The 22,964-nt window shown below is 39.9% G+C and overlaps 1 protein-coding gene across 2 annotated transcripts; it reads left to right on the top strand.

The window, feature by feature from the left end:
- Positions 1-696: 696 nt before the first annotated feature.
- On the top strand, positions 697-15,085 carry PLP1 (proteolipid protein 1). Of its 2 annotated transcripts, none has more exons than XM_066356816.1 (7): positions 697-851; positions 8,725-8,911; positions 9,668-9,824; positions 10,981-11,149; positions 11,621-11,694; positions 13,074-13,139; positions 14,204-15,085. In XM_066356816.1, the coding sequence occupies exons 1-7, from the start codon at positions 848-850 to the stop codon at positions 14,273-14,275; spliced, it is 729 nt and encodes a 242-aa protein (XP_066212913.1). In that variant the 5' UTR covers positions 697-847; the 3' UTR covers positions 14,276-15,085. The 2 variants fall into 2 exon arrangements, with proteins under 2 accessions (XP_066212913.1, XP_066212912.1); XM_066356815.1 differs by having other exon boundaries at positions 9,668-9,929.
- The last annotated feature ends 7,879 nt before the right edge of the window (positions 15,086-22,964 follow it).

Below are 22,964 nucleotides of genomic sequence, written 5' to 3'. Positions count from 1 at the left end.
TCTTTAGTGTCTTTGGTGAACCTTCACCCCCTTCCTGGGTCTTTGTTATCCTCTTGATAAAATTATACAATGCTAGCCTCACCTTACTTGGACACAATCTGTTCATGGAATCAACAACTTGTATTTTGTCTTCATTCAGTTGGAGGATTTGGAGGATATTATTTTAAAAGACACGTTTTTTTTTTTCTCTTTTGTGTTTCTGAAGCTGGGTGGGAGAGAGTGCTTATTTGCCAAGGAGTGGATAAGGGGAAAGGTGGACAAGGCCAAGGGACAGCTGTACATGGCGGTTGGGGTTGGGGACAGAGTTGGAAAGGCTCTGTAAGATAACATTAGGTCTTGACCTTGACCCCCTCCTCAGAGCTACCACTTCCATGGATTTTTGACATTTATGTAGCCACATCCTATACCTACTAGATCCAAGTACAGTTGAAGGCTTCCAGGAACTTTGTTTTTCAATTCCAACCTCAAACCATATTTCCAGATGTCTCTACAGCAAAATGAAATTCTACATAGGCAAGTCTTAGAAAAACAGAAAAAATATTGTCAGTGAAAGGCAGAAAAGAGAAGATGAAGCCCTTAGAGAAGGGAGTATCCCTGAGGAGGTGGGGAGAAGGGGAGGAGAAGGGGAGGAGGAGAGGAGGAGGAAAGCGGGCCTGTCCCTTTAAGGGGGTTGGCTGTCAATCAGAAAGCCCTTTTCATTGCTGGAGAAGAGGACAAAGATACTCAGAGAGAAAAAGTAAAGGACCGAAGAAGGAGACTGGAGAGACCAGGATCCTTCCAGCTGAACAAAGTTAGCCGCAAAGCAGACTAGCCAGCCGGCTACAGTTGGAGTCAGAGTCCCAAAGACATGGGTGAGTTTCAAAACTTTAGCACATAAGATTTAAATAGGCACACAAATGTGCAAGAGATTTTCCAACTTTGGGGTTTGGGTTTTCAATGGTTTAAATAAGTTGTGTTTTGGCACTTGTTTTCTTTTTAATTCCTTAGAACTCAATTAAATTAACTCCTTCTATGCTGTATTGAGATCGATGCTTTATTGCCAAAGAATTCCAACAGCATGTGGAGAATCCTACAGGTCCTTGGTGAGAGTGTCCAGTAAGCTGGTTGTGGTCATGTGTCTTCCTACGCACTCACTTTCTTCTACCTTCTCTTCTCCTCTGGTTCCCAGGCCCTGGTAATGGCCAGGTCAGCTGACATTCCTGGTTCTGCTGGAGGCAACTGATTGTTGGGTACTCCTCAGATGTACTAAATAACTGATTGCTTGATACAAAATCTGGACCCTGTTTGACAACAGTAGAAAATTGAGAAATTAGGCAAGATGGACATGGTCAAGGAAGCCAATCTTGAGTTCAGAAAGTGAAGATAAGGTCTTCAATGGCTTTACCATAAGGAATGCATATAAGTAGGTGTGTGTGTGTGTGTGTGTGTGTACATGTACGGGTGGCCATATCTAGCAAATACCAGACTTAGCCTTCCTGAAGGCATAGCCCAAACTCTAAATCCCTGTTATGACAAAGATGCTGCTGGAACCAGAGGTCTCTTGTTGACTTGTTTGAGTACTGAGGGCTTCTCCAGGTTCCATGAACAAAGAGAGAAATATGAGGTGTGGTCTTTGGTAGTGTCTACTCAGAGCAAGGTGTGTAGAGTACAGAGGTCTTTGTCTACACAGGATGCCACAGAGACATGTAGACATTGCTCACATGTGGCAAAACAAGAGTAACAGCTTGAATGCATGTTAAATAAAATGAGAATCAATTGTTCTGTGTATTCACCATCAAATGTAGTACCTAGAAGACTCCAGAAGCATCCAGGAAAATAGGTTTTCAACTCTATTAAGCTGGTGTCAGCCCTTAGGTTGTTTTATCCTGAAACATTGAGAGAGCTCTTTTCAGCATGTATTCAGGTAGGATAATTAATAGGGCAGAGCACTGAATTAGAAGTCAATACAACCAAGTTTAAATCCCAGATCTGCCATATATGAACTTTGTAACCTTGGGGAGGTCATTGTGAATTATCACTTCTTCATCTGGAAGATGGAGATCATAATAACTGTTTTGTCTACTTTCAAGGTTGTGAAAATTAAATAATAATGGTGTGAAAGTCCTTTGAAAATGGCCAAGCTCTATAACCATTATAAATCATGATAATACCAATTATTATACAATTACTCATGTATAAGCTGACTCTTATTTTTTCCAAAGTGATCGGATTTTTCTCTGTCTGTACTTTGTGTACTTGAGAAAGAATCATTTGACTAATTGAGTGTGGCCAGGTGAGAGGTGAATGTTGGAGAAACTCAATTCCTGACCAAGGTTTCATTAGAAAACATACCTGATGTCAGAGCAGCTATTTGAGTAGGTTGTGATTTAAAAATGGAGAGGGAGTAAAGAAGAATGCTGAATATTGCTTCTTCAGGGGATGAAAGTGTGTGGCTGTTTAACAATTGAAGTGGACAAATTATATCATGGAATCTGTTGTTGGAAGAAACTTTAGAGGCTGTGTGAACTAAAACTAATTAAATGTTCCTATAGCTTGTTCTTAGTCACCTCCAGGAACAGGGAGATCATTACTTCAACCATATAGAATCCTGTAGGATTTGAAGTAAAGAGAAACACTGAATTCATAGTGTCTGCACAAAATATTTATGAGAAAAATGATAGTTCTTTAAACCTTGTCCTGACTTGGGAGGACAATGTTCCAAATGAGTCTTTGGTATAACAATGGAACCGGAAAAAAGCCAAAAAGCAGTAGCTGATTATTTTCTGCTCAGTAACACAATGTTATTACGAAACAGCAAAATGTTGGCTCCTGTAAGCCTGGTGTCTGAGAACAGTGGCTGTTACCGTAGTAACCAGAATGTGATGTTTCCCTCCAAAGGTGGCTGTTTGCCGAGCAGTATAGTTTTGGCTGCCTAAGAGTAAGTGAACTCAAATGATAAGTGTGGAGGCAGAAAAGGGGTCCAGTTTTACAAAATGCCTGAGGACTAACTGAATCCCACCCTGATTGCCAAGATTGCTGCAAGAGTGCCAGGAGCTAAAAAGAAACCGTATCCAAATCAGCACATTCACTTAATCTTCTTAGAGACAGTTACTGAAATGATCATGTACTACATTCTGCACCCCACTCTTCACCCTGGACTTGTAGAGTCAGAGGAGCTCTTGGAGAGCCAGCAAGTAAAAATCTGCTCTGCTTCAAGAGGCTTTCATTCTGGCTCTGCTAAGAAAGCCAGTTTACTCAATAGTTTGACAACTAGAACTACTTTCTCAAAGCTATCTAAGTAGTAACAAAGCTCAAGAAACCCCTGGGAGATGGGTGGGAGGGAAAATAATAGTCTTCAAACACATCAAGGCTGAACCCCAGCCAGTGGCATCTTTATTATTTTTTTCTTGCTGCTTTTCTTGTGTGTTATCCTGAAGCCCTGAAAACCATCATCAGGGTATAGTTCCTAGTCTTTAAAGAAAGCAACAGTAGAAATGCCCTCCTTGCCCACAGAAATTCAAGTTCATGGAAGATCTAGTCAGGGTAACGTGATCAGGAAGGGTCACATCAGCCATGACTGGCAAACAGAGAGGTCTTTCCTTCCTTTCCCATTCTCAGGGCCTACCCAGTGTCAAACTTACACTGAAAACTCAGTGAGTACTGATGGATTAATTTTTCCCTGGCTACTTTTAAATGGTCCTAAAGGTGATCTCTCAGCTCTGTGCTGGCCTTTGAGCTCTATGCTAGGCAAGATTCTGAAAAAGAATTAGTGATAACCCAAGGAAGACAACAAAGTTCCTCAGAACAGCTGTACAGTTCAACCAAAAAGAGAGGAGAAATTGGTAGGAGACTGACTTAAGGGATAAGGTATGGAAGCTGTTGTCTCTTAGCTTAATGTAAGTTGCTTGTTTTTCACCTTCCCATATGAGGGCAAGGTGGACAGTGTATCATGGATAGAGTGTAACAATCAAGCTTTTACCCCAGCATCCTAATGTTTGGGAATAAATTGTGTGTGTGTGTGTGTGTGTGTGTGTGTGTGTGTGTGTGTGTGTGTATTGGAGAGGAACAGAGAGTATAGGAAACAAGCTGGTCCAGCTGCTGTTGCCATGGTAATAGTAATACCTGTACAAATAAGAGGCTGAGATTCTTTTTTGATTTAACTCTGTCCACATGATTTGTCTATTCAGCAGGCTTGGATTTCCATGCCTCAGTGGCTGCAGGGCCCCTTTCCAGCCTTTGAATGTGGTATAAGGGCTGATTTCATGTAGGAAAGATAAGATTATAAACAGGGCTTTGTCTGATGAGGGTAAAGACAGAAGCAAAAGTCTTTGTCGCTGGTACCTCCTGATGGTTGTTGTTTTACTCCTAGAACCCACCCACTGATCCTCCTCCATCTCCAGTACCAGTCACGGCTGTTCTAGCATCTTGGCCCTGTCAACTGCTTATGGGCCCTGATCAAGGAAGCCTCTGTTCATGGGGTGAGGTTAAGGGGTGGGTTCTGAGAGGAGGGTAAGACTGTAGTGCAGATTAGAGACTGAGAGAGATAGGGCCAGTTTTTTACTCAATGAGCCTGCCTGTTGTTTAGCTCTATTGTATAGGATTCTATCTCTCCCTTTGTCAGTTGGATTGAAAGGACAGGGTGGGAATTGTACAAGGCACAATTGGTCTCTTTCTACCATCCTTTTCGATGAAGCCCTTCCTCTCCTCCCTTTGATAAGTTCCCAGATTCACACTGAATTTCCATCATAGAACTGGTCCTTGAGGCATGCCCAGGCATGAGAAAGGAAGGAGGGTTTGGGAGCTCTTGGTGCTTGCTTAAAGAGACAGCATCAGGATCAACACAATCTCTTGGATGGACATGGTTCTGGATAAGAGTTACAACAGTCCTGTCAATCTTTGTCAGACTCCTGTGAAGACCATTGGTGAGAAGGGCTTTAAGTTCAATCACAGATTGATTAGACTAGTTTTGGGAGTTTGTAGCTAAATCTAGCCAACACTGAATATTTCCCCCTTGCTTACATTTTGTCTGCAGGACTTTGTTATATACATTTTAACACAAGATGATAGGTAGTTTTGATCTTTAATTCCCATACATAAGTTTGTTTTTCCCAGCAAGACTGAAAGGTCTTTGAAGAAAGGGACTGGGCATTATAATTTCCTTTTCTTTCTCATAGGATCTAGGTTACTGCTAATGTGCTTAATAACTCTACTGAATCCATATAAACAGAAATGAAAAGAAAACATTGGGAAGGGTGATTATTTTTCTCATGACCTTTCATCAAAGTTAATAAGTTTAATCCAACTGAGTTGCATTGGGTAATATTATTACTATATATTATAGTATTTTTTTAATGTCAGCCTTACTATGTTGCAGGCAGTACTTAGCCTGGAAAATGTGAAACTGCCTCTTGAGAGAGACAAAGAACTCTCCAGAATCCCTCACAGCCTTCCTGAATCACACCAGTACCCTTCTAACCATGAAGGATTCTGAAATGGCGAACCTGTGGCTTTAAGCTCTTGTTCCCAAATTCCCATAGACATTTTTTGGGGGCTGTGAAAAATGAAAGTGAACCCAGTGGAACTTTCTCAGAATGTTTTGCTTGTCAGCTACTTTGATGAAAATGCAATTTCTTGCATGTTCTGTGTTTTTCCCATGTGTAACACAAAATTTGATTTTTTACTTGGACAGATTGACAGAGTCTTCACTTCTGATGAACATAAATGCCCCTAGAACAAACATTTTATTTCAATTGTGAAGAGATGGACCTCTGATGTTTATGCTGATATTGTTGAACTGTTTATAGTTCAGCAGTGATAGATTTATCTGGAGCTATTTATTTCTGACTTCATGTTAGAGACTCATTAAAGCCTATACCCTCCATCCCCCCTGCTTTGAGTGGCAGTAGACCAGAAAAGGACTTGCTAAGTTATTTGAGCTCTAAGAAAATGGAGTAAAAATGGATGTAGAAAGGAAGAATAGCAATTGGTGACTCAGAGTTGCTCCCAAGGTTTAGCCCTTTATCACATAGTAAGAACCATACAGATTACACTCCCTGGTTATGTGTATGATGATCAAGGGATTAGATACACTAAAGAGGATTTTCCTTCATCTTTACAACCCTCAAGGGGCATCATCTGAAACTTAAGAATGGAATTCTCTGGCTGACAAGAGTTCAAATTCCTCCATTCCTGATCACACCTGTGCCACCATTTAGCCTTTCCTAGGAAGAAAAAGCTAGGGTGAGTGAGTGGGCACAGGATAGTCACTTGCCAGGGTGGATGGCTCTCCTTACTCTAAACAAACAGTTTGGTCATTGTTCCCTCGGTCTGACCCCCTCCCTATCCCCAGGCCTGTGGGCCCCTGCAGAATATCAATGAGGCTCCTGAGATCTCTGGGAAAAACAAGGCTTCTTTGTCTAGGAAAGCTATGGAGGGCTCTGTCCAAGCCCTGACCCTCTGGTAGGGAGAGAGGGAACAGTGGGGTCACTGGCCTTTCCCTCTCCCACCCCCAAACTTCAGAGACCTTCTTTACTGCAAGAGCCTAAGAGTTTTGGGGTGGGGAAGAATTGGATAAGCAGAGAAGGAAAATAGCATCACTGTTTATTTCCAAGCTCCTTTTCTTGACTTACAGGATGCATCCAGTATCTTAAACTGTTGTGAAACAGGAAGATCAATTTCTGGAATGTTTCCTGAGAATAATGATCAATTTCAAATGCTATGTTTTTCTCTCTGGTATATACATGCGTGTGTTTACACCCATGAACACACACACACACACACACACACACATGCACACACACACACCCCATGGGCCAGCTCTAATGAGACACCATTACCAAGCACTATTGCCAAGTTCATGCTGAGTAAACTCTGCCTTCACTTATGGCAGCACAGCCACAAATTGCTTCCAATAGAGGCCATGTTTTCTGAAAGCAGTGCTTCAATTCTTGGAAAAGAAAAGAAATTTGGTTTAGCTACAAATGTAAACTACTTACTTTGCTTGGCTTGGACTTCCAAGCCTAATCTCTGTCGTGATATATAAGAATCATTGAGGAAGAAGTTCTTTGAGGACCAAGGAAAAGTTGTCATTTTAAGGTATGGTGGGTATAGAACTCATTCATTCTGTGGCTCTGGGAAAGAGACAAATGCCTCTACCTCAACTTTCCCATGATAGAAATGATTTTGTCTTTCAGAATCTGCTCACATTGATGAAATTGAGCCATGCAAATCACCAGATGGTCAAGCACTCAGGACTAAAAAGAAACAATACTACTATTAAAAGAGTTAGGCAAAGGACTCCCCCAGTCCCTGGTACCCTGGGATAGACAAGTGAGCTTTGTATAAAAATCCAAAACTAAAAATAATATATACAATGTATTTTCTTTTTATAGGAAGTCTCAACATGATCTTCAAAAATATCAGTTTTTCAACACACTTGCTGATTATTTGTGTGTATATCGATAATTCATACATGCCTATAGTAATGTAAAAGATACAGAACAATTCATATATCATATCTATATATTACATATGAATAGATATTTAAAATCAATGTGTATAGTTGTATATGTGTATATATATAAAATTTATATATATAATTATATAAAGAAATATATAAAAGATGGTCAGAGGGAGCCATCCTTTCTCTATCTACTTGAAATCTGTTGAGTTTTATTCCATGTGCACCTTAGAGTGTAGTCCTAGTATTTGGGGCACAGCTGCTCTCAGAGCCTGTGACTTCTTGTGCATCTTTCTTGTTTCCCAGCAGGTATGCGGATCTCAGGGACTGTTAGCACTTTAAGACACCTGTGCTCCCAGGCTGTGGTGTGTTTTTGTCACTCCAGAAAGGCGTTTCATGCTTTGCTGACTTATACAAAGTTTCTGTAGCTGTTTTGACAGAAGTGTAGTGTAAGACTGAGGGTGGGGACAAATCAGCCATTGAAAATACTAAACATCATTAGGCATTTTTATTACTGGGAATAATAATAGTAATCCTCCTATTACCATCTCATATCATCTGTCATTTCCTTTTATTCCTTTAGACTGCTCTCTACATATCTAGACTAAGAATAATCAAACATTCCATGCAGCACATTCACACAATATTCAGGAATATTCAAGAGCATGCAATTTCCAAGCTCCCCAAAGTGGAATGCTCTTCAAGGCCCAAATCTTGTCTGATATGACTGATATATCTGCACTGCATTTGTTTCTTCTTGGAACTCTAAGTACATTAAACATTTGTGACCACTTCTTTGTGTGGAATTGTTAGTTGAAAATATTAGATATACCTAACTTATTCTTCCTCAGTAAACAAGATTCTCATGTGGCTGAATATTTTATGTCTTCACATCTCATGTAACACTTAACACAATATTAAGCACATAGTAAGTACTGCATAAGAGTCGATGAATGACTAAAACAAATAAATCAGAATGATAAGACAGGAGAAAATGATTGCATAATCTCTCTGGCTTGCTACTTGAATTATTGGTTGTTTAAAAAACGCTATAAATTTTGGGAATTAAAGGTAAGGATTTATTTTCAAGAATGGAAAAAATATCTGGTTTGGGAGTCTATCTCACATTTCAGAAGCCTAAAGCTTTAGACTTTCCTGCGTTGGACTCTGGGGTGACACTTCATCCATTCATACGAGCCTGGGGCCTGATTGGACTGGCCAAGAGGTATGAGTAGCATGACTTTTCTGTTGTACACCCCTGATTGTTTCCCTTCCTTCTTCCCCAGGTTTGTTAGAGTGCTGTGCAAGATGTCTTGTAGGGGCCCCCTTTGCCTCCTTGGTGGCCACTGGATTGTGTTTCTTTGGAGTGGCACTGTTCTGTGGTTGTGGACATGAAGCCCTCACTGGTACAGAAAAACTAATTGAGACTTATTTCTCCAAAAACTACCAGGACTATGAGTATCTCATCAATGTGTAAGTCCTTGTCATCCCACACAAACCCCTCTCTTTTCCTTCTTTCCATCTTGGAGATACGGAACTCATAAATACCTTAATGACAAGTAAGGGATTGGTATAGCACCATAAAAGATTCCTGAGTCTTTGCTTTGAGCAGATTCCACCTATGCCACATCTGAATCCCTAAATAAGGGGAAAGTACAAAGCCTGCTTCCCAACCCACTTCCCCAACCCTTGTTTTCTCCCATGCATTCTAATTTTTGTTCAGTTGGGTTAACATTCACTGAGTTGGAGCCTCTGAAGTAGTAGATATAGAGAACTCAGGGGAGGCATAATGATTGAATAGAGTAGGGCCACTGCTCTTGGTTTGAAATGCCACTCAAGTCTGCTCAAGCTCTGTACCTCTGTACTAACTTCTCCTATATTTAGAGCTAGTTAGACTACTGTTCCTTTATCCTTCTTCTTGTCCAGCTCCTCACTCCTCTCTCTTCTGACGGAGTATCTCTGAAAGGTCAGGCAGAAGAGAATATGGTTGTTCAGGTCAAAGGGTAGGCAAAGTTTGGGTGGGGCAGAATGTGCTTCTGGCCACATACTCCCTGTCTTCCTTTACTTCAATTCAGATAAGATGGAAGCACAGAGGTGGAGCCTAGCGATCCTTCTAAACATTCCCTAGCTTTGTTCAGGTGCCCACTCAAGTGTTCACCTCACTTATGCAAGAAGGGAACTGATTCCTCAATTAATAAGCTTCTGTGGTCTCATTTGTCTGTAATGCAGGATCCATGCCTTCCAGTATGTCATCTATGGAACTGCCTCTTTCTTCTTCCTTTATGGGGCCCTCCTGCTGGCTGAGGGCTTCTACACCACCGGTGCAGTCAGGCAGATCTTTGGCGACTACAAGACCACCATCTGCGGCAAGGGCCTGAGCGCAACGGTAACAGGGGGCCAGAAGGGGAGGGGTTCCAGAGGCCAACATCAAGCTCATTCTTTGGAGCGGGTGTGTCATTGTTTGGGAAAATGGCTAGGACATCCCGACAAGGTGATCATCCTCAGGATTTTGTGGCAATAACAAGGGGTGGGGGACAATTGGGCGTGAGTCTGTGGCCTCACCCTCACCTAAGGCTGGGTCCTTTCCAGGTGCCTGGCCTTTTAGTGAGGAAGTGATGGCTACAGCCGAACGAGGTCAGGAAGAACGTGGTGCCCAGCCGGCTTAGCCTTATCTTTGAAAAGTTTCCTAGAAATTTTCATCTCAAAATGAAAAGCATGAGTTTTGTGGGATGCTTTGTATGGACTTTTTCTAAGCCATCTGTTGGTATCCCTTTACTCCCTTCCTGGGAGGGACCACCACAAGAATATATCTGACTGCCCAAGAGTCTAAAATGCTACCTATGGGACTGAGACATAGGTAGTTTATCTGAGAAAGAGGGTGGATCATCATGGCAATTAAATAATTGAGTCCAAAGCTGAATCCACAATATTCTGGGATCCTACACTTTGGAGGTCCCAGAGGGAACTAAGGTAAATCTGGATGTTTAATACTTCATATTTGATTGAGGGTTATCCATGCTTATGCTGAGGCACATACTGGTTTTCAGTATTTAGAGTTAAAGGTCCTTTGATGGCTGTCTGTTGTGGCCAACAATTGGCTTAGAAAAGTTTTTCTTTTAATCTAAAATTTAAATTTCTTATTGGCTTTGTTCAATGACTAGAGATCAAAAGCCCCATGACAGGAAACATTATCTAAGCTCAGCCTAAGGCACGAAATGGCACGACTTTCTTTCAAGATCAATTTTGATTTCTTCACACCTTATCTGCCCAACAATTCTCCTGAAGCCTCTCTAACCCAGGGATCCTTCTCACTCCAACCCCAACCCATTCCTGCCACCCTCCGTTACACTCAGGGCCAGTTCTCTAGTAGATACTGCCAATGACATTTGGCAGAAATGCCCTGCTTACTAATTTCATTTGGTGGAGAGCCCTGGAATCTGGTTCCATTTCTGGCACATGCCACTCCAGGATCTCTCAGTTGTGTTTCAATGTGTACAGGCTAGTAATGTTCATTTCTAACCCCTCCATGTCAATTGTTTTAGTTTGTGGGCATCACCTATGCCCTGACCATTGTGTGGCTTTTGGTGTTTGCCTGTTCTGCTGTGCCTGTATACATTTACTTCAACACCTGGACCACTTGCCAGTCCATTGCCTTCCCCAGCAAGACCTCTGCCAGTATAGGCAGCCTCTGTGCTGATGCCAGAATGTATGGTGAGTTAGTGCATGGGTGTCTTGACTCTTCAACCCTCTTATGGAAGCACTATAAATTTGGTTGTTACTTAGGGTAAGGAGGGTGGTAATTTGCGGGGGAAAATAAAAGGGATGCGTGGATCATAGTTTGTTAATTCTGCTCCACTTAAACTGGAGAGACTTCTTCTTTTGAAAGGAAACTTCTTGGAAGTGGGGGGAGATTTCTTGGCTGTACACACTGCTCTACTTTATTTGACTGCTGTTCTCAACCTAGAAGCAGTACATTTCAATAACAAACACGAGATTTCACAAGTGCTCAATACCACCTTCTATTTTTTGGTAAATCTTTAGAAAAGAAGGTTCTGATTGTTAATAGAATCCAAATTTTCAGCCAGGATGATTAAATATGGAAGAAGGGCTCTGAAGAAAAGTCTCCATGTAATTCCTTCACTCTGTGAAGCTCATTTTGGTTGACTTGTGTGTCTTACTTAGGTGTTCTTCCATGGAATGCTTTCCCTGGCAAGGTGTGTGGCTCTAACCTTCTGTCCATCTGCAAAACAGCTGAGGTGAGTAGGCCTTCTGGGTTACCTTAAAGTGGAATGGCTAGTAAAAAACAAATTTCTACTCATGGCCTTTAATTTTAAGGATCGCTGTTTATCTTTGCTGGATTTTGAGTTAACAGATTGTCTTCCATAAAATATTGTGTTAGTATGCCTGAGCCAGTGACCATACCATATTCCCCTATGTATAAGACGCTCCCATGTATAATACGCACCTTAATTTTGGGGCCCGAAATTTGAAAAAAAAAAAAAAGTATTACATAACGTTATTGAACTCAAGTGTTATTCATTATAAAATTCATACAACTCCTCATTACTGTCAAAATTCCCATCCATTAGCTTGTCCTTATTTGTGTCTGATGGTGAATCACTGTCTTCAATAATGAGCATAAAAACAAGCGTGAAAAAGTGGGAAATGCAAGTAAAAAAAATCTACAACCACTGTAAAAGATGCATCCAGTTTTTAGACCCCACATATTTTGTTGTTTTTTTTTAATTATTTTTTTATTCATTTTAGAGAGGAGAGGGAGAGATAGAGGGAGAGAGAGAGAGGAGAGACAGAGAAGGGGGGAGGAGCTGGAAGCATCAACTCCCATATGTGCCTTGACCAGGCAAACCCAGGGTTTCGAACTGGTGACCTCAGCATTTCCAGGTCGACACTTTATCCACTGCACCACCACAGGTCAGGGGACCCCACATATTTTGAATAAAGGTGCACCTTATACATGGGGAAATATGGTAGATGGTAAAATATCTGTTACTTAGAACTGCATTGAAAACCTTCCATTCCAAGACTTCCTGCCATAAAAGAGAAATTTGTAGCTTTAGGTATAGAGCTTAATGATAAAATCTCCCAAATTAAAGTGTTCTTTTATTTAAAAACCTTATGAAGAAAATGGGTAATGCATAGAGATATTTATAGGTTTTACAACATATTTTCTGTTTGGAACTTCTCAATCTCTAAGGAGAAGTAAAAACTGTACATTTGAGAAAAGAAAACACTGTATTAAGAATAGATATTATACACAAATAAAGGAGAGAAATAAAAGTAATTCTGAGGAAGAAGGGAGTGAATAATTTACTTGAAAACAAAATGTTGATTTTAAATTTTGGGATCCAGGGCACAATTTTAATGCAAGAGTTGATTAAAATATTTTGTGTATTTCATGAGTATTCTGTGTTCTCGGTGCTATGGGGTTAGGTATTTTGATATACACTGAAGAATGGAAGGGAAGACCTCCACTCAGGGAAGTGACAATTAAGAGATGCAGAATTAACACACAGAAAGATATAAACACATATTCAGGAAGCTGCATTCATGATCTACAGCAGAACATATTTTTGCTGTTGTAAGAAACAGTTCTTCTTTTTATATTTTCTCACAGTTCCAAATGACCTTCCATCTGTTTATTGCTGCGTTTGTGGGGGCTGCAGCCACACTGGTTTCACTGGTGAGTGTCTTTAAATGATCTTGGCAAATAAATGGTCCTGAGGTAGCTGGGGTCCAGCTATGCTGGAAGTAAAAAGGATAGACTCTTTCTTACCTTAAAATGTGGAGAGAAGCTACTGGAAAGAGACAGCGAAGTGTAGAAACTGCATACTTTGGGTTGGCAAGACATAAAATCTTCAGAAATTAGGAAGAAGAAAATTGGTGTGAAGGAAAAGAGGTAAGAGATTCATAGTCAAGAATGATAATATTTAGCATTTACAGAGCATGCAGTATTGTCAAATGCTTTGTAGTCATGCATTGCAGTTAATTCCCAACACATTCTGGTCAGATCAGTGTCAGAAACAATTGAAATATTACTAAACATAATGTTCCAAAGTCTAGAATATTATATACTGTAACTCTGACTCCATCTTGGACATTTTCCAAGGGTTTTAGTTATTCTTCTAAAAATACAAGAAGGGCCTCCTAACAGTATGAAAATTATTATTACTATAATGTAATTCTATGTCTCAAGTCCCGCTGGTAGTGTTACAGCACAGTATCAATGTAGCACATTCATTGTTCACATTAAACACCCAGGGCAATGGAGGCCGAAGCACTTAATCTGAAGTCATTGAATAAGTGGTTATGTTCAAGAATAAGTTCATGGAACTCCTGGCCCCTACTGCTGATATTTTTATAAAGTCTGGTTGTTTCTCATTTTGTAAAATAAATTGCTGCAGTAAGCACTGGAGATCCATATGGCATGGTGTGGCTGCAGCAAGCACCCTATGATTCCAGGTCACTCAAGACATGTGGGTAGGATGATGGCAGAGCACATGAATTGTTCACTTTCCTAAGGAAAACTCAATGCAAGGCCAAGCACAAGTATGGAATAAATCCTGTCAAATTGGTTCTCTGGGGCCATTGGAAGGAAAGCCTGGGACATGCTGGTTTTTATAAAACAGGGGTTTTTCCTTTATTTAACTATAATTTTACTTTGTATTTTCTTTTTTCCCAAAATGGTTGGAAGGAGAGACCTTCCTTTTCTACTCTCACTCCTATTCTCTTGTCTGTTCCCTACAGCTCACCTTCATGATCGCTGCCACTTACAACTTTGCCGTCCTTAAACTCATGGGCCGAGGCACCAAGTTCTGATTGCCTGTAGAAATCTCCCTTTCTCTAATAGCGAGGCTCTAACCACACAGCCTACATTGATACATCTCCCATGTTAACTCTTTGCCTTTGCCACTGACTGGCCCTCTTCTTACTTGATGAGTGTAACAAGAAAGGACAGTCTTGTGATTGATGTCTCTCTGTGGACTCTCCCATCTTATGTACCTTTTTAGTCATTTTGCTTCACAACTGGTTCCTGTTAGAAATGGGAAATGCTTAAGATGGTGACCCCCCAACTGTAAATCACAAAGAAATGAAGGCTCTAATTCAACTTTCAAGCATCTCTTGAGGACCAGGGAGTGTTTTCTTCTCAAAGAGCACTTCCACTTATGGAAACAGAATGGAAAGAAAGATGATCAGGCAGATAGAAGGAATGTACCTGGCCCCATTGCTACTATAGGGACAAAATATATTCTCCTTGATGTGCAAAACAGAGAACTCAGTCTTTTTTACCTATTACCACTGAAGACAGAAGAAGAAGAAGAAGAAGAAGAAGAAGAAGAAGAAGAAGAAGAAGAAGAAGAAAAGGAGGAGGAGGAGGAGGAAGAGGAGGAGGAGGAAGAAGAAGGCCAGTAAAACAATAAAAGCATTTGCCCAAATCTACCTATGGCAGCTGGGAAAGGGGGTCAAAGCAAGGATCTTTCACCTATAGAAAGAGAGCACTGACCCCAATGGCGAAGGCCTATTTAAGCCCTAACTTAGCCAAACTTACTTATAGCAAAAAGGAGCATAGTGTCTGTGTAGACAGAGGGAGCACCTAGCCTTACACCTCGTTAAAAAAAAAAAAAGAAACAGGGTGTTACCAGCATCCTTTCGCTCCATTCTCCTTGAGAACAGCTACCATGACAACCCTGTGGTTTCCAAGGAGCTGAGAATAGAGAGAAACTAGCTCAGATGAAAAAAAGACTGGCTTACATAGCAACAGTTGCTAGTGGCTAACGATGTAATCTGAGCCAGCCCTCTGCCAGACACAGGATAGATAACTCTTTGGATAGCATGTCTTTTCTTCTGTTAATTAGTTGTGTACACTGGCCTCTGTCATATCTTCATAATGGTGCTCTTCTCGTGGGGTATATTATCCATTCAGTCATTGTAGGTGATTTGAAGATCTTGATTTGTTTCAGAATTTGATGCATATTTTACATTTTCCAGTTGTTGGGTTTGTACCAGAAAGGTCTGGAGAATGATTCTTTGAATATGATTCTTTAACAAATAAAAATGGACATTAAACATCACAAATGATACGTAAAACTGCCTAGTTCCATGCATCTATTGGGATTTTCTATAAATTATTCTGCTTTTTGCAGAAACAGATTTTATGAATTTGAACCTCAATTTGAATAACCTATTATTTTACTCATTAGTTGATTGTTCTTTCTAGCTGGTGGGGGATGATTTGATTTAACAATGTTACCTTGGTTTGTTAAGAGGCTGATTTTATATACAGGTTATTCTCTCCCGGTATAGATGATATAACTGAGTGCACCAATTGTCAGCTATTCAGTTGGCAAGCTTCCACAGAAAAGGAAAGGTGGAAAGATTTTGACATCTGAATAGCTCCCAAATCTCTGTCTTCTCTTTCTTGTTTATTAGCTTTGAGTTAAAGCATAAAAGGCTTATTGATTCTTTTTTGAAGAAAAGAGTTGATGGGTATAGCTGTAGGTGACTCTTTTGTTGTAGTGAGCTGTGTATATTCCCCCCAAAGTGGTTGCAGCAGTGTTTAAGGAGATTTAAGCTCTTTACAAATAGACATTTGATTTTTTTTTTTTCAAACCAGTATACCAGATAAGCTTCCAGGCTGTATAGAGGGAGGAGATAGAAAAGGTCCTGTACAAAACCAATCAAGATCAAGGAAAGTGAAGTAATCCATACCTTGTGTTTTGTTTTGATTTAATAACATAACAAATAACCAACCCATCCCCGAAAACCTACCAGGCATACATACACACATATACACATGTGAAGAGAGTTAATCAACTGCAAGAGTTTCCTTCATTTCTGATATAGAACTTCAATTTTAACACACATAAAGGATAAACTTTTAGAAACTTATCTTACAAAATGTATTTTATAAAATTAAAGAAAATAAAATTAAGAATATTCTCAATCAAATCTTGTGTCCTCTGAGTGAATTGTTCTGTTTAACCCCACATTAGAACTCAAATAATTGTACCTTTATTGTACAATTTGTCCAAGGAGATCATTCATTTTTCAGGTCATCCATGTCATTCTTACAACAATTCTCTAAAATAGAGTAGATAAATAATTTCTATTTTTGTAGCTGGTGACAGTAAGAAATAGAGGCAAACTAAATTACCCAAAGAAATCCAAAAAGTACATTTCTGAACTTGGAATAGAATGCAGATCTTGATACCAATTCATTGCATGTTTTAAAGTTGGGTTTCAGAGTGGTCTGCTATTTCAGAGTCAAACTTGGTTACTTCTTTAATACAATCATAGTGCTCAGCTCCGGTGTCTTTAGGATGAAATTATTGTTAGTTTTTCTTTGAATTGTTTGAATTTTCCAATAATGTACCCTTAATGCTTCATATATGAGTAATGCTTAGTTTTATCTGGAAAGTACTGGATGAAAGGTTTAATGTCGAGGCAGAGCCAACATGGTAAAGGCAATATAAATGTAAATAGTTTGTGGCAGGACAGTGTTAAAATAATTAGTGACATCTACTACCCTAATTGGCCAACCCACTAGCCCTTGGAACATAGCATTAAATGCCTGTCATAACCTCATGTTAGAATTTAGTACTTTTGGACAGCACTCTAATGACCAACCTAAATAAAGATGACTTAAAATTAGCTGCAGATTCATTGTTCCATAGCTGCAGCTGGAAAGAGCATGGCTGGAGAGAAAGGAGACTTCAGCTGGGGGCAACAGGTCAGTCATTAGTTAAGGAGTTCTATTTAAAAATAGTTTCAATTTAATCTCCTGATTTCTGCTTCATCACAATTAATATTCTGCAAGCAAGCCTGGTTGGATGAGTTTAAGACAAAGGGAATAAAGATTTGAAAAGGACTTATTTTTAGACACTGGCAAATAAGGACACAGCACCATATTTTGGAGAATTGATTCAGGGTGCTTTAGAGTAAATGTATTTTTGCCTCAGAGGAGCAAAAAGCCAGTTCCCAAGAAAGCTATGTTGTTCTGCTCTTATTTGGCTCTGCCCTCTGGGACCGATCTATAGATGGAGTTTCCAGGCTCTCAGAAGCTGAGAGCATCTCCAGTATATCAATTGAGCCCATTGTTCTTAGCTCTCCCACACATCATAAACCTCCTTTCTTTGAACTGAAAGAGCTCTCTTTGTGCCTAGCTCAGCTAAAGATAAAGATGCAGCAGTATAAACAAGAAACATTTTCGTATTGCGGCAGTTATGTTGCTTTTCCTATCTTCAGGGTCAGTACTGCATGCAGTTATGCAGTGTGTGGAAGTTGCAGGTTTGGCCAGAGCAGCATTTGTTCATTAATTCAGTCTACAAACGTTTATGGAGCACTTACTAAGCTTTGTGTTAAACCCTGGGAGTTTCAAATTTGGGGGTAGTGTGGGTAGAAAGGCGATAAAGATATCATCTTACATTCAAGGATCTCACTCAGCCTCAACCAGAACAGAGAGGTCATCTGACCAGGCGGTGGTGCAGTGGATAGAGCGTCGGACTGGGATGCAGAGGACCCAGGTTCGAGACCCCGAGCTCGTCAGCTTAAGCACGGGCTCATCTGGTTTGAGCAAAAAGCTCACCCCAAGGTCACTGGCTTGAGCAAAGGGTTACTCAGTCTGCTGAAGGCCCACGGTCAAGGCACATATGAGAAAGCAATCAATGAACAACTAAGGTGTTGCAACGAGGAATTGATGCTTCTCATCTCTCTCCCTTCCTGTCTGTCTGTCCCTGTCTATCCCTCTCTCTGACTCTCTCTCTGTCTCTGTAAAAAAAAAAAAAAAAAAAAAAAGAAGCAATCTGACCAGATGACTACAAGGGGCATCTGAATTCTCCTCTCAGTATGTGGGAGAGGTGGTGGTTAAGGGCCATGACTTCATGTGGCTCTGGCTCTCATGGGTCTTGATAGAAACAAAACTTCAATTTAGAGTCCTGACAGCTTGTGACTTGCCCTTTGTATGTCACCCTGCTTCTGGCCCTACATGTGACAGTATTTATACACACACGTCACAATGCATGTGCATGCTTCCACCCACTCAGTCATCTGAGGAGTCAGAGAGCACATGGAACAGGATTTTCACAAACACGGGGTATTTATCATGGTTTTTTCTTTCCATCAAAGCTAAATCTGAGCAGCCATGGAAGGGTATGTGATAAGATACAAGGTACTTCTCTTTGAATTTCCTTACTGAGAGCACAGACAGTGTGCTTATTTTGACATTAACAGCTTGATGGATATTAAGTAACAAGTGGAAGAAAAATTAATTTTATGTAAACAAAACCAAACTTAGCCTTTTCCTACATCAATATTAGGTAAGGAATTAAAGTCATGATCTACAAATTGGGAAAGGGTTTCCTCATTTACTCACCTGCCTTGAAATAAGCAGCTATGCTTTTCACAATTTTTGTTGTCCTGAAAATTTTGTTGTCTGTGTTTCTGCTTTGAAACTCCTTGAAATGAGTTTCTTTATTCTAAAGGAAAGAAAAATTAGATGAGGTAATAAGTACTTTCCAGATTATGAAATAACCAAGGGAAATCTAATCTTAACATTTTATTTAAACCTTCAACAAATATTTATTTAATAAATTCTGAGTCAAGTGTTATACTAGGTGCTAGTAATATAACACTTAGTAAAACAACAGTCTCTGCTCTCATAGAATTCTACTAAGCACAAAAAAGGTTAGGGAGGGAGATATGAAATGTGTTGAAAAATGAAACTAACATTCTTTCACTAGAAAGGTAGAAAAGATGGAATCCAGAAGAAACTTGTACAGTCCTATGCAAAACAAAGGGTCAAGTAAAAGAAGATGCTGGCATGCAATTCTGTGTCTATAGAAAGAGGCCTGGCAATATTTGGTATTTAGGGTAAAAATGTTAAAAGATAGTCCCTTACTGTTTTGCTCACCAATGGGGACTGTAAGGCAACTCTGGGCTCTGAAGGAAATAGGTTCATTGATAGTCCATGTACTGTGTGAAACTCTACCTTTTAAACATGAAAAGGGAAAGCCATGAAGCTGGATCTGAGGGCTACAATTTAAAATCAAAGAAGTCAGCTGAGGCCCTGGCCGATTGGCTCAGTGGTAGAGCGTCGGCCTGGCGCGCAGAGGTCCCGGGTTCGATTCCCGGCCAGGGCACACAGGAGAAGCGCCCGTCTGCTTCTCCACCCCTCCCCCTCTCCTTCCTCTCTGTCTCTCTCTTCCCCTCCCGCAGCAAGGCTCCATTGGAGCAAAGATGGCCCGGGTGCTGGGGATGGCTCCTCTGCCCCAGGCGCTAGAGTGGCTCTGGTCGCAACAGAGCGAGGCCTGGAGGGGCAGAGCATCGCCCCCTGGTGGGCGTGCCGGGTGGATCCCGGTCGGGCGCATGCGGGAGTCTGTCTGACTGTCTCTCCCCGTTTCCGGCTTCAGAAAAATACAGAGGAAAAAAAAAAAAAAAGAAGTCAGCTGATATTTGAAAATGTATAGATGGCTCTAATTTTATTTGATGACCTAAACTCATATGTAGAGCCACTTAAAACAGACGGGAAATGTGGCTGTTGCAATCCAAGCTCCCTTCCATGTGCCCAAATGTACCAGATACGGATTGTGTGGACCCTCATGTAATTTAAACTCTGAAATAATCTCACATTAACAAAAAATGTGAACAAAAACATAATCATTGTCTTTATATGCAGATGATATTATCACAAAGTAGGAGTGGTTTTAGTAAACCAATGTCTCGGCTAATTATTGCTAAGGAAAAAGGAAAGACTACATATCAAATTTTCTAAAAATAAATTAGTAATTTTCAGTGGCTGTCTCCAGCTTCTTACTGGTGAATAACATAAATCAATCCTGAGAGTACATATCACAGACATATTCTGCAGCTGGTTATCTGGGAGGACACAAATAAATTACATTTCTCAAAACCAGGTTTTTTTATAGGGGCTTACTGAGTTTGTGCGTGTATGTGTGTTGTTGCTGTTATTGCTTGTAATCTGTTTTAGTAACTGAGATAGTTACAGCCACTTTAAAATATTTCCAGGTTACAAAATTTTTAATATCATGCTTTATGACATAGGGTTTTGATCACCTATTTGTTTCAATGTTAATTTGACATTGGGTGATGGGTATGCAACATAATTCAATGACAAGATAACCTGGACATGTTATCTTTGAATATATGTACCTGATTTATTGATGTCGCCCCATTAAAAAAATAAAATTATTAAAAATAATAATAATAATAATAATAATACAGAAGACTTAAAATAACTGTCTGAAAAGAATCTTAGGCCAGTCCATAGGCAGCCATACTTCCATCAATAATAACTTCAGTTTATTGAGCCCCCTACAAAGTACTTTAGACATCTTTTCTCATTTAATACTCACATCACCCCTATGTCTCAGAAGCAGCTATTATTCCTCAGTTCTAGGCTGGAACATGTGCCATTGTTGATCGTATCGGTTTGTATTTGAGGTGCCAATCTTATCCCAGTTCAGCTGACTGCTAAAATGGTGGAGAGGAGTTACTTGCAGGTATTTTTCAGGAGAGCAGAACTTCAGTCACTGCAGCTCAGTCCCTACAAGAAACTCCACTGGGAGAAGCAGTAGCTACGGCGGATTACCTGAGGGAGTGCAGTTCTTTTATTCCCTAGTCATTGTCAAATATTTTTGATTGTGCAACCCTATCAGTTAAACATGTCAGGGACCCCGCCTCCCTGCCCCATGACCTTGCTGCTCAAAGTGTGGTCTACGAACAAGCAACATTAGGGTTCCACAGGAGAGCTAGTAAAAAATGCAGAATCTCAGGCCTGGCCCTAGAACTACTGAATCAGATGCTGCACTTTAACAATCCCAGGTTGATGTGGGCACACATAAAATTTGAGTAGATTTGTTGTATGTAATTATGTAAAAATGTACTAAAATATATAATACACTTGTGTTTAAAATATTGTTATATTCATGTACTACTTCACTAAGATATTATATACAATATAAAGCATGCAAACAGAACACTTAAAAGTGTGAGACATCTATGAAATAACATTTTAAAATAAATTTTTTAGAGAGAGAGATAGGAAGAGAAGGGGGGGGGAAGAAGGATGTGAGAAGCATTATCTGTACTTGCTTCACTGTAGTTGTTCATTGATTGCTTCTCATAAGTGCCTTGACCGGGAGATTCCAGCCGAGCCAGTGACCCCTTGCTCAAGCCAGCGACCTTGGGCTCAAGCCAGTGACCTTAGGGTCATGCTAATGATCCTGCGCTCAAGCCAGTGGCCTCATGCTCAAGCCAGCAAGCCCATGCTCAAGCTTGCAACCTCACGGTTTCAAACCCAGAATTCAGTGTTCCAGGTTGATGCTATATCCACTGCACCACCACCACTCAGGCTAAAAAAATTTTCTTTTCCTTTATTTATGTATAAATTTATTTCTTATTTAATATGCATTATTATTAATATCTTGGTGAGAACGATGTGATTAAATATGCCTCATTAATTTTGAAATGATAGTTTAACATTTTGGAATACTGAGTCAACTCATACTTGGCTCCAATAAATTTCATAGCTGCCAACAATACCTCACCAAGATTATAGATCTAAATGGTTGTGGTACCATATTAGCTGTGCTCTGTAAATCATTTTACCAATTTTTTAGTCTTCCTCTGCAGTCACATAAAAGTTTTGCTAAAATTCAGCTATTCAACTTCTTTCCCTGGCTTCAATCAGTGGCTGTTGCAAACTAAAATATCCTTACAAATGAGTTCAAGCTAATGGTATAAAATGTTTTTTTGCAAATTTAAAATATACTTTTGCAATTTTTTACAACTAAGCAAATAGGTGACACACATAGTTCTCAGTGACAAAATCACAAGATGATGATAACATTTTCAAATAGCTATGGCATTTCTTTTTAAAATTTTTTTTTAGAGATTTTATTTATTTGAGAGAGGAGAGAGAGAGAGAGAGAGAGAGAGAGAGAGAGAGAGAGAGAGAAGGAGACACAAGAGAGGAGGAGCAGGAAGCATCAACTCCCATATGTGCCTTGACCTGGCAAGCCCAGGGTTTTGAACCAGCGACCTCAGCTTTCCAGATTGGTGCTTTATCCATGGCACCACCACAGGTCAGGCCAACTATGGCATTTCTTTTATGAAGCACTTCCTTTCTCACTCATTGTTAAAAAGGCTTCTTTCCTTTACAAATGGACCGAGTGATGACAACAGAGTTCATCTTTATATTAGATATTAATAAAATAATTTATTTTACAATTAAAAATTAAGATAAATACTAGCTCTAATAGATCATGTTGTAGTGCAGTATCATAGAGTAAACACTTCCTACAATTGGAGACCATAAAAATTGTGTAGCAATTTTTACAAATCATTCTGAGTATAAAAATCTCTTTCTAAGGCAAAAATTGTTTTCAGGCCTCCATGATGACAGTTATTTTTTGTATCCATTGGTTGAGAAAAGATTTAAAATCAACTATTAATTCAATAGCATTCTTTTAGAACTTTTTCTTATCGAAAC

This window comes from Saccopteryx leptura, chromosome X (genome assembly GCF_036850995.1).
Source record: "Saccopteryx leptura isolate mSacLep1 chromosome X, mSacLep1_pri_phased_curated, whole genome shotgun sequence".
Taxonomy (NCBI): domain Eukaryota; kingdom Metazoa; phylum Chordata; class Mammalia; order Chiroptera; family Emballonuridae; genus Saccopteryx; species Saccopteryx leptura.
This window is presented reverse-complemented; position numbering and strand designations above follow the sequence as displayed.